Below are 14,778 nucleotides of genomic sequence, written 5' to 3' on the forward strand. Positions count from 1 at the left end.
ACTAAAGAAGAGTTGATGCATTTGAATTGTGGTATTTGCTACTTTGGTCATGTTGTAAGAAAGGACCATTCCCTGGAGAAGGATATCATGCTGATAAAGTGGAGGGTCAACAAAAGAGGGGAAAGCCCTCAACAAGATGGATTGACACAGTGGCTACAACGATGGGCTCAGGTATAGCAAGGATCATGGAGCTGGCACAGGACCAGGCAGTGTTTCATTCTGCTGTACATAGGGTCACTATGAGTCAGAGATGACTCGATGGCACCTAACAACAACAACAAATTGAGGAAGAATACTGAAAGATCATGAATGCCAGAAGAATGAATATATCAGTCTAGGAAGAAATATACCCAGAAGTAAGAATGGCCAGACTTCATCTCATGTACTCCAGTCCTGTCGTAGAAGGGACTGGTCCCTGGAGAAGGATATTATGCTTTGTAGAGTAGAGGGTCAGTGAAAAAGGGGAAAACCCTCAACAAGATGAATTGACACAGTGGCTGTGACAATGGACTCAGCATATCAAATATTGCCGAGGATGGCGCAGTACCAGGAAGTGTTTATTCTATTCTATATAGGGTCCTTGTGGGTCAGAGCCGACTAGAGAGCACCTAACAACAATAACAACAACCTGGCCCGGAAGGCCCATCCATCCAAAAGGTCAACTATGGGATCACTGATTCATTCCCTCATTCAACAAATAGTTACTGTGCCATTCCTGGGGGCTGCAGACTGTTCAAGATGATGACAAAAGCCAAGATAAGAGCCCAAGGAGACGGGTAGGTGACCTTCAGCCCCCAGCACTGTAGCTAACCAAAGAGCTCACAGCTTCGGAGGGCCTCAGGTGCCAGGCATGGTACTGAATGCCTCATGTCCCTGCTGCTCAAAGTGCAGTTCAGGGACCAGGTGTATCTCCACCACCTGGGACTTTGTTAGAAATGCAGAATCTCAGGACCTACCCTGGAACTTCTGAAGCAGCAGCTGCTTTTTTAACAAGACCCTCTAGGAAACGTGCACACATAGAAGTGGGAGAAGCCAAATGTCATTCACCCCTTCCTGCATTTTCATACAGTGAGTCTGTTATGATTGTCATTTGCAGGGAAGACTCAGGCACAGAGAGGCTAAGTGACTCACCCAAGGTTACACAGCGGGTACACCAGGTTGAAGAGGGTCCTCTAAAATTCATATCCACCTGGAACCTCAAACTGAGGTCTCTCTCACTTTGCAAGTCTTTATAAATGCAAGTAAGTTAAGGGGAGGTCACACCAGATTAGGGTGGGCCCTAAATCCAGTATGACTGGTGTCATTGTAAGAAGAGGAGAGACAGATGGGCATGTGAAGGTGGAGGCAGAGACTGAATGATGCAGTTACAGGCCCAGCAATGCCAACGACTGCCAACCACCACCAGAAGAGGCAAGGAAGGGCTCTACCCCAAGTCTTACAGGAAGTATGGCCCTGCCAACTCTTGATTTTGAACTACTAGCCTCCAGAACTGTGACAGAATGAAGTGTTTTAAGCCACCCAGTTTGTGGTTCCCTGTTCCAGCAGCCCTAGGAAACTCACACAGCCGTAACTGCCTTGAGAGCAAGTTCTCCACCAGCCCACCAGCCTCAGTAGGAGACGGGCCTGAGGGACGTGGCGAACTGCAGGCCCCTGTGGCCCTCAGGACACATCAAGAGCCTCTCTAGGTGCCAAAGGCTCTCACCTTCATGCGGAACACCTTCTTCCCACTCCGAATTGCGTTGTCCTCAAAGGAAAACTCGTTCTCACGGATCACAGAGCGGCTCTCCTTGTCCCCCGTATAGGTGACCACATAGAAGTCGGGAGCCCACATCTCGAACTCACGCTCCCAGTTAATGATGGTGGACAGGGGTGCGCTGACCAGGTAGGGCCCTTTGGAGTGTCCCTGGTGAGACAGGCTGACGGGTGAGGCTGCCATCCACACCAGGGCCTGCCGCCCTCCCCGGATGCTCACCCGCCCCAGGCACACCTCCTTGTACAGGGAGTAGAGGAAGACAATGGTCTGCACAGTCTTGCCCAGTCCCATCTCATCGGCCAGGATGGTATCGGTGCCCTGGGCCCACGAGAAGCGCAGCCAGTTGAGACCCTCCAGCTGGTAGGGGTGCAGCGTGCCACCCGTAGAGTCAATGTACCAGGGCTGCTTGTCAAACTTGACTGTGGGCTGCAGGAAGGTAGAGATTCAGACACATCCCCAATTGTGGGCACACACCCCAAATCCTGGGCCCACTAGAATTTGCCCTCCAGGCCTCTACATTTGCAATTCCCTCTGCCAGGAATGCTCTTCCCACTTCCCTCATCTCTGCTAGCTCAATCAACCTCCAGGTCTCAGCTGGAATGCCTCCTCCTCCAGGAAGCCCTCCCTGACACCCAGCTGCTTCTACCACATTGTCCCATGGGATTCCTGTTCTCTTCCATCAGGGAAGTTTCCTGGCTGTTAAACTGACTTTGAGCCCAGCTATAGTCACCACATGGGTCTCGTTCACCACTGCATCCTCTGAGGTCTACACAGTGCCTGGGACCCGTAGGCACTTCCTCAATGTTTCTGATAAATGACTGCATGCATGTCTGAGTCGCACTCAATGTCTGCCATAATCAGCTTTCTCCACTGAATCCAAGAAAGCCCCTTCCTTGCTTCTTCTTTAGAGAGGAGCTCAAAGCCACCTCCTCCTTGAAGTCCTCTCAGCTTCCCAGACCCACTCACCTTTCTCTGACACCCAACAGTCCCCAGGCTGAATCCCCCACTCTGTGTAGTGGGTGAAATCAGCCTCTCAGCCATGTGTTTTTTTTATTTAAATGCTTGGAATGAGTTCATCTAAATAATGTTGATTCATGTGCTAAGTACAGGCTGTTTGCTTCCATTTGTGCAACAGGAGTCCCTGGGTGGTGCAAATGCTTAAGACTACACAGACACACATAGGAAAGGCCTGGAAATCTACTGAAAAATCAGCCACTGAAAATCCTATGGAGCACAGTTCTAATCTGACACTCATAAGTTGGGGTCAACTCAACGGCAACTAATTTTTTGTGCAGTGTTAACTTAACCACCATGTAGCAGTGGCCCCTGTGGAGCCTTGGCTGCTAACCAGAAAATCAATGAATCAAACCCACCAGCTACTCTATAGGAGAAAGATGAAGCAGTTTGCTTCCGTAAAGATTTACAGCTTTGGAAACTCTATGGGATAGGTCTACTCTGTCCTATAGGGTCACTATGAGTCAGAATCAACTCAACAGCAACAGATTTGATTTTTGGGGGGTAACCCAAATTTCAAATTGCACATGAAGCAAAGGCCTCTGTCCTAGGGGTGGCCTCTCAGGCGGAGGTTGTGAGATCCAGACCCCAGGGTGTGAGCTGTGCTAGGGGAAGAAGGGGGTCTCTGTCAACTTTGGCTTTATCAGGCCTGGGGCCAGGCAGCGTGAGTGGGCTGAAGACAAAGACAAAGGCCCTTGCACTAAACTATCCTGCTTGGGGATGGCTCTAGGTGCATGCACCGTGGGGGCCCAAGACAGGTTCCGGCAGTGAACGTGCACTCCTCTGTGGCCAACTGGCATCCTGGAACACTCTTCTCCCTCCTCTCGTCCTACTAGCTCAATCATCCTCTAGGTCTTGGCAGAATGCCTCCTCCTCCAGGAAGCCCTCTTTGACTCCCATTCTGCTCCTACCACATCCTCTCAGGGCATTCTATTCTCTTCCACCAGGAAAATTTTCTCGTTGTTGAACTGTCTGACTTTGAACCCAGTTACAGTCATCTCAGCTTGTGACCACATGTCCACAACCCTCACCACCACCCCTGGCCCAGCTCACATCCACAATGGGGGTCTCTGGTGGCTTCTCCTGTTTATCATCCTTTAGCTTCTTGCCCTTCTTGATCAGCCTCTTGGGCAGCCTGGCATCTTCTCCTAGCATCAGCTCCCTGGGAAAGAGTATGGACACAGATGAGAACGCTCAGGCAGGCACCCGGGAGGGCCCTATGCCCCCCGTCTCGGGCCTCACACCTCCCAGCCTTGGTCCCCATGCCTACCTGTGGCCCCAGTAAGCTTGCTTCAGGTTGTCATAGTAGGGGATGTCGATGTCATCAATCTCCCAGGTACACTGGTCATAGGGCAGGTCTTTCCACTTGATCAGGTAGTGGATGTCTCCCTTTTTGTCAAAGCTGCAACACCACAGACAGATGGGGGTAGAGGTGGGACACTGAGGCAAAGGCCACAGTGGGAGTCCCAACACCCCTCACCATGGCAGATGCTTCGCAGGATGCAAAAGCTCTCATACCCATGTTCCCCTGTGACCCAGTATAGTGACTGCATTTTAGGAAGCAGCACACAGAGGCCCAGAGAGGTAAGGTGGCTTGCCCAAGGTCACACAGCTGATGAGATGCTGGGATGAGGCTACGTGCTCAGGGATAAAGCGGAGAGGGACATCTGAGAGGCACAAAGCCCAGGGCCCTTTCTACTCTCTGCTGCAACAAGAAATCCCTCAGTTCCTGAGGCCTGGACACTAGAATCCTGAATTTCTAAACTGGAAAGTTCTCAACCTGACCTATGGGCTTTTGTTCTCTAACTGGAAAAATCCAAAGGACTAGAGCAGTTCCCATCCTGACTGTGGGACCCTTTCCACCACCACATACATGAGAATGCAATTCCTATGGGGGATGGGAGGGCTCTTCCGAGGACCTGCAGGACATGCAGGGTGCAGGGGCCCCAGGAGCACACAGTAGGTGCTCAATAGAAGCATCTTCCATTTTGGTTTAATTCTGGCTGTTTGGAGGGTCTGGTAATGTAGTGATTAAACGTTCTATGGAAGGAAAGACCTGGTGATCTACTCTTGTAAAGATTGTTGTTGTCGTTAAGTGCCGTCGAGTTGGCTCTGATTCATAGCAACCCTGTGTACAACAGAACCAAACACTGCCCAGTCCTGTGCCAGCCTCACGATCCTTGCTACACCTGAGCCCATGGTAAAGATTACAGCTTAGGAAACCCTACGGGGCAGTTCTACTGTGTCACTTGGAGTTGCTATACGTCAGAATCAGCTTGATGGCAACATGTGTTTTTGGTCTTAGGAGGGTCCTCAGGGCCCCTCATCCTAAACTGACTGAGAAGCCAGGCTGTCACAGGGTCCAGGGGAGAGCTGTGGGGGTGGGAGGGAACCATGGTGAGGCCCAGAAAGTGCCCTGAATGGCAGGGACAAGTCTGGAGACATAAGGAGAAAGACTAATCAAGAGTCCCCACAGCAATGGACGGTTTTTCAATAATTGGTTGGCACCCAGACTTTGGGTAATACATTCAGGGAGATCCTCCTGCCCTGCTTTGGAGGCAGGGAGAAAAGCTGCCATCTGTGCCTTTAATGTGCAATTTAATAAAGGTGAAAGTATGAGCCACTTCAATCCAGAATTGAGGTCCCCCTTCTTGGAACAGGTTTTTTAAGGGTCATTCTCAGGGAAGGCCAGGGCTGGGGAGAGGGACTGGTTCACAGTCAAAGGGGGATGGCTCTGTCAAATTCTACAGCCCCCTCCTCCTCACTGAAGTCGGCACTGACACTTTTTTACAACATTCAAAACAGCCTTACGAAGGTCTCTCATCATCCCCGTTTTACAGAAGCAAAACAAGAGTCAGAAACCAGCTGCCAGGATTTGAGCCTATGTCCACTCCAGGGAGAAGGCTGTGGCACCGAGGAGGAGAACCAAAGTCATATGGGGGTGCCGGGGAGACGGCAGCCCGAGGTGAGGTGGCCAGTCAAATCGCCAACCCTAGACACGCTTCTGTCTTTCCCTCCTGCCTCAATGCACCCACACATGGCTCTGTATCAGCAGCCCCCAAGGGAGGGCATGAGGGCCCAACCATGAGCTGCTGTTCCCTGACCTGCAATGCCCGCCTCCATTGAGCACCCAGCACACACCTGTGGTTCAGGACGCGATGGATCATCATCCACTCAGGCTTGATGCCGTAGCGGTAGAAACGCTCCTCCATCTTGGCATAGAGGGGGTCCTTGTTCTTCCTCTTCTCGCTCTTGCCATCCTCATCACCGGAGCCATAGTCAAAGGGCGGCGGCTCATCCATGTCATTCTTTCTTTGGTAGTTGCGATACATCACCGTATGGTATAACTCCAGCTATTCACAGAAGGAGCTGAGGTCATGGGGAAGCAGGTAGGCCATGCCTCCCACACCTCCAACCCTGGTCCCAGGTCCCAGGCAGGAATGCATTCCCTCTCAACCTCCCTCCCCACCTGCCCCCAAAATGCCCCCACTTGTGAGGCCAGACAGCACATGTCAGCCCTTTCCTGCCAACCCTAAAGGGTCCACACCAAGCTCTGTGCCTCAGCACAGCCACCTCAGGTGCCTCACCTGCAGCTCCTTCACCCAGGAGCAATGCCAGTAGGAGAGCCCAGCCCACTTGACAAAGAACTCTCTCTCCGGGATGCCCTCCAGGGGCTTGGGTGGGGGGACACCAGGCTCCACATCGGGCCCCGGCAGCCCCACCATGAAGGGGGCTGGGGGCTCTGTCCACCTCCAGTGTAGGATCCGCTGCACTTTGCCCTTTAGAGGCGGACACTGCAGAGAGAGGAGGGTCCCCAAGTTCAGGGCTTGGCTACAGGGCCCCACCCCAAGGCTCCTGGCTATCACCAGCCTCCTCCAACAGGCTGCATGGTTCCTCAAGTCAGAAATAACTCTAATGACTCTAGTGACAAGTGACTCTAGTGACACCTGGCCCATCCTCGGGAGCCCAGCAAAGCTGTGCACATAGCAGGTGGGCACTGAGGGTCTGTAAGTCCTTGTGGCCTTCCATCAGCCGACACCTGGTGAGCCTGAAGGGGTATGGGCAGAAGCTGCCACCTGACAGAGGAGGAAACCAAGCCCTACTCAGCGAAGGGGCTACAGAGTAGGGAGCAGAACCCAAGAGTCCTGACTCCACCCTTCTGGCACAGGTCTTCCCTTGCCCCATAAGGAAACATCACATCTTCTCCTGACCCACATGCACCCACAGGGCATGAGCCCCATGCCTGGTGCACATGGAGACTCCAGCCTGCTGCCACCTCTCCCATGGGCAGGGCCAGACATATGGGCTGGGACAGGGAGGCCAGGTCAACGCCAGCCCAGAATCCCATTTCCAGGACCCTGATTAGATGATGTCATTCCAGTGAGCTGCTTGCTAGCAAGGGTAAGAAATGCCCACAGCTGCAGGCACCACCCCTGTGCCATTGAGCTCACTGCCTCATCTCTGAGATGGGGACTTTCCTCCTGGGCAGCTCTGGCCTTTAAAGAGGCAGTTCTGGTCTTGACTGGATGAGGATAGAGAATTACACATTTAGGGGGATAGCACAGTTCAGCGAGGGGAGCCACTCTACCACTTAAAGTCCTTATAACCTCAGCCTTCCTGTTATTGTTGTTAGGTGCCATCGAGTTGCTTCTGACTCATAGCAACCCCATGCAGAACGAAACACCGCCCAATCCTGCACCAGCTCCATGATCTTTGCTATACTTGAGCCCATTGTCTCAGCCACTGTGTCAATCCATCTCGTTGAAGGCCTTCCCCTCTTTCGTCGACCCTCCACCTTACCAAGCATGACATCCTTCTCTAGGGAATGGTCCCCTCTGATAACATGACCAAAGAAGGTGAGACAAAGTCTGGCCATCCTCACTTCCAAGGAGCATCTTGGCTGCACTTCTTCCAGGACATATCTGTAAGTTCTTTTGACAGTCCATGGTACCTTCAGCATTCTTCACCAGCACCACAACTCAAAAGCATCAACTCTTCTTCAGTCTTCCTTATTCACTGTCCAGCTCTCACATGCATACAAGGCAATTAGAAATATCGTGGCTTGTGTCAGGTGCACCTTAGTCCTCAAGGAGACATCCTTGCTCCTCAGCACTTGAAAGAGTTCCTTCACAGCTGGCCTACCCAGTGCTACATATCGTCAAATATCTTGACTGCTGCTTCCATTGGCCTGGATTGTAGAACCTTCCTACACATCCAGAAATGGGTCCATACCTTCCTTTACCTCCTAGGACTGTATGGGCATCAAATCCCACACATGAAACCATTCTGGAGACTTCAGAGTACGCCACAAAGCCCACACCCAACCTTTCTCTGCCTTCAGCTACAGCAAAGGCTGGAACACAGAAAGGGAAGAGAAGATGGGGCAGAGAGCATCCTCCTGGAAGTCCTCCTCCACTGCCTCTAGGGGGCGTGCGTGCAGGAGGCCCCCTCACTTCCCAGGCAGTGGGCTCCCACCCACCCCACCTCTACTCCACCCTACCAACAGGACCTGACTTCCCACTCCCAAACCCAGGGCTCCTGTCATTTCCAGGGAAGTCACAGGGTCGCCCGTACACAGACACAGACATGCATATCCACACACACTCATGCTCGGACACACACAGGGTAGCCAAGGATCAGCCGCAGCACAGCCCAGGAGCTAGGAACGCAGGGACCCAGCACTAGGAGTGGGCCTAGGGAACAAGCCAGAGCACAGGGCTTTTAAACGCCCAACACTGGCTGGGGGACAAGCGGGGCTCTCTTCTCCCTGAAGAAATAGAGGGTAGGCCCAAGGATCTCCTGCCCTCTCCCAATCCTAAATCCTGGCATCCTGGTAGGTACAGCAGCCAGGTGGGGGCTGGCTCTACAGGCCTGGGTCTGAGGGGACCATTCAGCAATTGTGTGTGGCCTTAGGCAAGACATAACCTCCCAGAGCCTCATTTTTCCCATCTAAAAATGGGAATAATATGGCCTGGTTCTGTTGTGTGCCCACAAGTCCACATTCCAACTCATAACTACTGTACAGGACAGAGTAGAACTGCCCCACACAGTGTCCTAAGCTGTAATCTTTATGGAAGAAGCTCTAGTGGTACAGTGGTTAAGGCACCGGGCTGCTAACCAAAAAGTCAGCAGTGGGAGACACTTCCATAAAGATTTACAGCTTTGGAAACCCTATAGGGCAGTTCCACTCCATCCTATAAGGTCGCTATAAGTCGACTCAATGGCAGTGGACTTGAGGGGGGGTTCAAATCTTTATGGGTGCAAACCACCAGGTCTTTTCTCCTGCTGAGCCACTGGTGGATTGGAACCGCTGACATTTTGGTTAGCCCCTGAGTGCTTACTTAACCACTGCGCCATCAGGGCACCTCCTCGTGTACTGTCAATAAGCCCAAAAGGAATGCAACGCACGTGAAGCTCTTAGAGCAGAAAAGCGCTCAGTGAAAGCGGCTATGCTGGATGCTGTTACGATTAACATCATCACCTATCTCTCATAATGGCTAGTTTCAGGGAGATAAACGGGTGTCCACGTTTTATGGGGATTTGGAAACAGCTGGATCAGGAGCTAGATCCTCAGGCCTGGGCGAGGCGAGGGCGATACTCGGATCGGGACGTGGCATAAGAGCGGCTTGTACTGGGCAAGACCTCTGGACCAGGGCTGAGGGCCGGCAGAAGCAGGACCTAGGTGGGCGGGGCCTGGCCAGTAGCAGGGAGAGGCGGGGCCTTGGGGAGCTGGGCTCGGTTGGTGGGGTACAGGGTTTTGTGGGCGGGGCCCTGCGGGGGCGGGGCGATCGGCGCTGAGCGGGCGGAACACTCACAGTACAGCGCGGGCAGAGCCATTCACCGTTTGGGATCTCGGGCAGCGGCGGATTGAGGCAGTGCAGGTGGTAGGAGGAGGGGCAAGCGTCGCAGCAGAGGAGCTCGCCTCCGTCCTTGCACACTCGGCAGAACTCCATGTGGTCGTCCTCCTCCTCCTCGCAGCCACCCTCCTCCTCCTCGTCGTCGTCATCTTTCGGTTCCCACTGGATCCCCTCCTTCTCCTGGCGGGAGGAGCCCAGATGGAGGCACCTAGGCCGGCTCCCCTCGCCGCGAGCCCAGACCCAGATGTGACCCTGCCCCCAGCCAGGGACTTACACAGTGGGGGCAGCTCCACTTGCCCTCGGGGGCCTTCTCGAGCTCCGGGTCGAGGCAGACAAGGTGGTAGGCCCGCGGGCAGGTGTCACACAGGATGATCTCCCCACCCTGCTGGCACACCTCGCAGTAGTCCTGGTGGTCGGTCTCATAGCCGTCACCATCGTCAACTAGATCGGGCGGGGGGGGGGGCAGTGCAGTCATGGAGGGCCTTTTCACGATCCCAATACCCAACCATCTCCATCCACTATCCTAGCTGGGCCAGCACACAGTACATGCTTAACAGATATTGAAGGAAGTACTGAAGGAATGAAAGGATGGTGGGATAGACAGAGTAAACGAATGATGGAGAAATGTCTGAAGGACTAAAAGGGTGAGGAGGACGGAAAGATGGAGAAGGGAATGGATGGATAAAAGGAGGAATGCAGGCAGATGGATAAGGGAATAGAGTGAGAGGATGGCTAAGTGATGGGTAGGTGGGAGGACTGGTGGATGAGGTTAAGCCGCACTGCCTTCTCTGGTCTGCCCTCTGCTAGTGCAAATGCCCTGAGGTGGGTACACCATCGCCACCAAAAATCAAACCCACTGCTGTCAAGCTGATGCTAATTCCATAGCAACCCTATAGGACAGAGTAGAACCACCCCATAGAGTTTCCAAGGCTGTATAAATCTTCACAGAAGCAGACTGCCATATCTTTCTTCCATGGAACAGCTGGTGGATTTGAACTGCCAACCTTTTGGTTAGCAACCAAGAGCTTAACCACTGTGCCACCAAGGCTGGGCACACCATAGGTGCCTAATTTAATCTCACTGTGACTAATTGACCCTTTCCTGACCATAAAGACCAGGGTAGTCAAGGAAGCACAGGGTAACTGCCTGGCCAAGAAAGGAGAGGCGGGGGCTTGAGGGCACCCCCGAACAGGAATTCCTACTCCTCTTCTTCTTGCGCCTCCTCTTGCTCTTCTTTCCCAGGGCTGTGGAGCACTCGGAGCGCACGGAGGAGCTGTGAATGCTTGCGCTGTCAAAGTCTGACTCCTCTCGCTCATCTTCCTCGCTCTGCAGGGGCAGAGGGGGCCTGTGAGCCCAGGGCCTGCCCCTGGAGGCTCCTCCCAATTGCTCTGCTGGCCTGGGCAGAGACTGGGGTGGGGCAGAACACAGCAGAGCAGGGGGCTGGAGGCTTCGTGCCCCATATGGCTCATCTCACCTTCTCACCCAGCTAGGGACCTCATGCTACGACCCAGCCCACCCTCCCCTCTACCCTCCAACCCTCAGAAACTTCCCAGATGTCCTACCTCCATACGTCTCCCCAGGCCCTGCACTCTACCCTGCCAAACTCCTACACATCCTTCAAGGGGCAACCCTAGAACACCTCCTCTAAGGTGCCTTCCCAGGCCTCTCCTTAAGTGGACCTGTTGCACAGCCTCTGGGCCAGGTTTGGCCTGGCCTGTCTGCTACATTGTTAGCCTGGCTCCCTGGGAAACTTTGAACATCTCCTAAGCGGGGCCTCCATGGCTGAACAAAGTACCTGGCACATAGTAGATGCTCAACATATATTTGATGAGCTGAGCTAGACCAGCTTTGGGGCCAGGCCACACCTTTGGCTCTATCCTCCCTCCAGAGCAGCTGAACTTAAGCTATGTCATTTGCCTCTACCAAGGGGCAGAAAATAACTAAATAACTTCCATTTTTGTTCTTCTGCAGGTCTGGGGCCTGAGTGAGGGAAACAGTGCCCTGGGACCAGGCAGTGAAGGGGCCTCATACAGAGAGAAGAGAGCACAAAGGCTGAATATCTCACCCTGACCCTGGAGCCTAAAGGAAGGGGGAATGGTCAATGCTTTCTCCAGCCTAATGCTGACAACATGCCACCTCCCCAGAGTTCACCCCTCCCAGCCAACCTGCGCCAGCCAGGCCCCTCAGACTCTAAAGGGCCAGCTAGATCTCCGCCTGCTGCCCTGATGGAGTCGAAGCTCAGGTGAGCAGGAGCTGGGCAGCTTAGCTCCTAGCTGGAGACTGGGAACAGAGAAGGATCTGGTTCAAACTTCTCACCAGACAAGTGGGGGAACTGAGGCCCAGGCAGGCCTGCATGTATAATGGGGAAAGGGGTGGTGGTGCAGGACCTGCCCCTAGTCCTGGTTCAGAAGAATGAACTGAAGACCTTGCTTTCCACAGGCATCCCAACCCTCACATAGGCACACACAAACCACAGCACCCTGACTCACATGCTCCTGTTCACAAGCACACACGAGCACAACATACATCTCAAGGCCTCTCACATACACAGCCACTGACACTCCCAAGTACATGTGTTCTTGTCTCACACACACATTTGCACAGATCCTCACCTCACACACATTCACTCACACACACAGACTCCAATACAAGCTCTTATATGTACAGTCATATACATTCTGATGCCTGCTCTCACATACATTCATGCATACATACATTCTGACACTTGCTCTCATACACTCATACACACATTCTGACCTGCTCTCACACATGTTCATTCATACATACATTCTGATACCTGCTCTCACACATTCTGACCTGCTCTCACACATGTTCATTCATACATACATTCTGATACCTGCTCTCACACACTCACACACACACACATTCTGATACCTGCTCTCACACACGTTCATTCATACATACATTCTGATACCTGCTCTCACACATTTATAAACACACACATTCTGACACCTGCTCTCTTACACCCACACACCCACACACACATTCTGATACCTGCTCTCACACACATTCATTCATACATTCTGACACCTGCTCTCACACAAACATACATTCTGACACCTGTTCTCATACACTCACACACACACACATTCTGATACCTGCTCTCATACACATTCATTCATACATACATTCTGATACCTGTTCTCACACACTCACACTCACATATATATTCTGACACCTGCTCTCACACACTCACACATACATTCTGACACCTACTCTCACACACACTGACACATTCTGACACCTGCTCTCTACATACTCACACTCACACACACATTCTGACACCTGCTCTCTCCACACTCACACACACATTCTGACACCTGCTATCACACACTCACACTCACACACACTCACTGAGGAGCCTTTCTTCCTCTTGTTGCTGATCCCTCCAAAGCGGAACTTGAGCCCGGCCACTTTTTTCCCCTTGCCCTTTTTCTTCCCATCTTTGGAGACTTTGACCTTCCTCCTCACTCCAGGGCCTGGAAAACAAGTGACAATAACCAACAGGTGCCACTGACCACTCATTCACCATCAGAACTTCTTTAAGGCCTCATGGTAACCCATCTTTTTCAGGTGAGCAAACAGGCCCAGAGAAGTGAAGCTCAAGGTGACACAGCAAGTAAGGGGGAAAAGCCAGAGAATAATCCTGACTCATCTGTCTGCTCTGACCACTAAGCCTCACCTCTTCGGGGATCTCAGAGATGTGGGCCACCTCGAGAATAGCCCCACCATCGGCCATCTTTCCCCCACCCCAGGAAGGGGCTGCCCCATAGAGTGACCAGCACCAAGGCCAGCAGGGCCACCAAGAAAACACCACCTATCTGTGGTCCCTGCCTGGGCCCCTAATAGGACATCCTGGGGCAGAAACCCTCTCCCCAGGCTGCTGGCCTCCAGGTTCTGTCCCCAAACCAGGCAATGCTGGCACCACCAGCAAAGCTACGCGCCTCCACCAGTCACCCCAGGAAACTCTAGCTCCCAGCTGGCCTGCAGGGTTGAGACTGTTTATATGGAGCCTGCCACAGGGCAATTAGTCACCTGAGGAGTAGTGACCCCCCAGCAGCCTCCCTTGCCAGGCCAGGCAGGAGGGCTGGAGGTTAGGAGTCACTCTGCCCGGGTGGCCTCACCGAGACCTGCTTCAGGGCACCCCATGCAGGGAACAAATGCTGGGAGCCCAGTGTACCCTCTGTGGCGCCACGGAAAATCCATTCCAATTTTTCAGTCTCTGAATAGGCAGCTCACAGAATCAATAGCTCAACCGCTGTCGCTCGAAAGGAAGTAAGAACACAGAGCAGGCTGGGCTGGGCAAGTGACAGGCTGGTTGCCCCTCCTGAGGCTCTGGTAACCAGAACAGAGCAGAGGCAGAGAGCGGTGGGGAACGGGCTCTGAGCCCCACATCCACCCTGCCACTGGCCCCTTTCAGAGGCCTGCAAATAGGCGCTAAACCCCTCCCTCCTGCAGACATAGCACTCATGTTGGACCAGAAACTATAGCTCCTAGGGGCTCAACCAAGCAGTCCTCAGAGCTTACAAGACTACAAGGAAATACAGACCAGGGTGCCTAGGAAGTATGAGCTGCTGGGATCGCACCATTGAGAACTTTGTGGGGAATCAACATTGCTCAAACCCAAGAGGCCAGGAACCTTCCAACAGGGGAGCTCCCGCCCTCAGGGACTTTGGGTCCCTAAAGGCCTCAGCTGCCCCTATTCACTCCAGGCAGGCCAGAGCCCGTAGCACTGATCAGATTTGCATTGTGGGCCTCCTCTGGAAGCCAGCCCTGGCCACACCCACTCTGTTCTGAGCTCCTGCACCCTAAAGCGGAGTGTCTGCTACCCTGAGAGCCTGAAGCAGGGCCCTGCACATAGTGGATGCACAGACAAGATGGGTCCATGGTTCCTGTGGGACTTCTTTTCCTTGGGAATGGTGCAGCCTCCAACCCAGGAGCCCTCCAACTCCCAGAAGAGCAGGGCTGGAGCTGCTCCATGCTGGGCCCTCCCTTTCCCGCCCTCCATGCTCTCCTCCACCAGCCCAGAAAGGTGGGCAGGGCGGAAGCTCCGAGCCTGCAGCACTGCGGAGAAAGAGCATATGGAGGCCACACGGAGCATCAGGTCTTTCTGGGGACCCCCTAGCTGCCCCT

The 14,778-nt window shown here is 53.3% G+C and overlaps 1 protein-coding gene across 1 annotated transcript in view; it reads right to left on the reverse strand.

The window, feature by feature from the left end:
• Positions 1-14,778, reverse strand: part of CHD5 (chromodomain helicase DNA binding protein 5) — an 88,772-nt gene that overhangs the window by 45,769 nt on the left and 28,225 nt on the right. The window contains exons 6-15 of the mRNA XM_007942645.1: positions 13,000-13,124; positions 10,827-10,950; positions 9,899-10,065; positions 9,583-9,804; positions 6,355-6,561; positions 5,909-6,120; positions 4,038-4,169; positions 3,821-3,929; positions 1,988-2,179; positions 1,703-1,903 (exon numbers count right to left, since the gene is read on the reverse strand). Coding sequence (XP_007940836.1) covers positions 1,703-1,903; positions 1,988-2,179; positions 3,821-3,929; positions 4,038-4,169; positions 5,909-6,120; positions 6,355-6,561; positions 9,583-9,804; positions 9,899-10,065; positions 10,827-10,950; positions 13,000-13,124 — 1,691 coding nt within the window. The remainder of the gene's footprint in view (positions 1-1,702; positions 1,904-1,987; positions 2,180-3,820; positions 3,930-4,037; positions 4,170-5,908; positions 6,121-6,354; positions 6,562-9,582; positions 9,805-9,898; positions 10,066-10,826; positions 10,951-12,999; positions 13,125-14,778) is intronic.

This window comes from Orycteropus afer, unplaced genomic scaffold (genome assembly GCF_000298275.1).
Source record: "Orycteropus afer afer isolate SDZICR_OR568_19922 unplaced genomic scaffold, OryAfe1.0 scaffold00094, whole genome shotgun sequence".
Lineage (NCBI taxonomy): Eukaryota > Metazoa > Chordata > Mammalia > Tubulidentata > Orycteropodidae > Orycteropus > Orycteropus afer.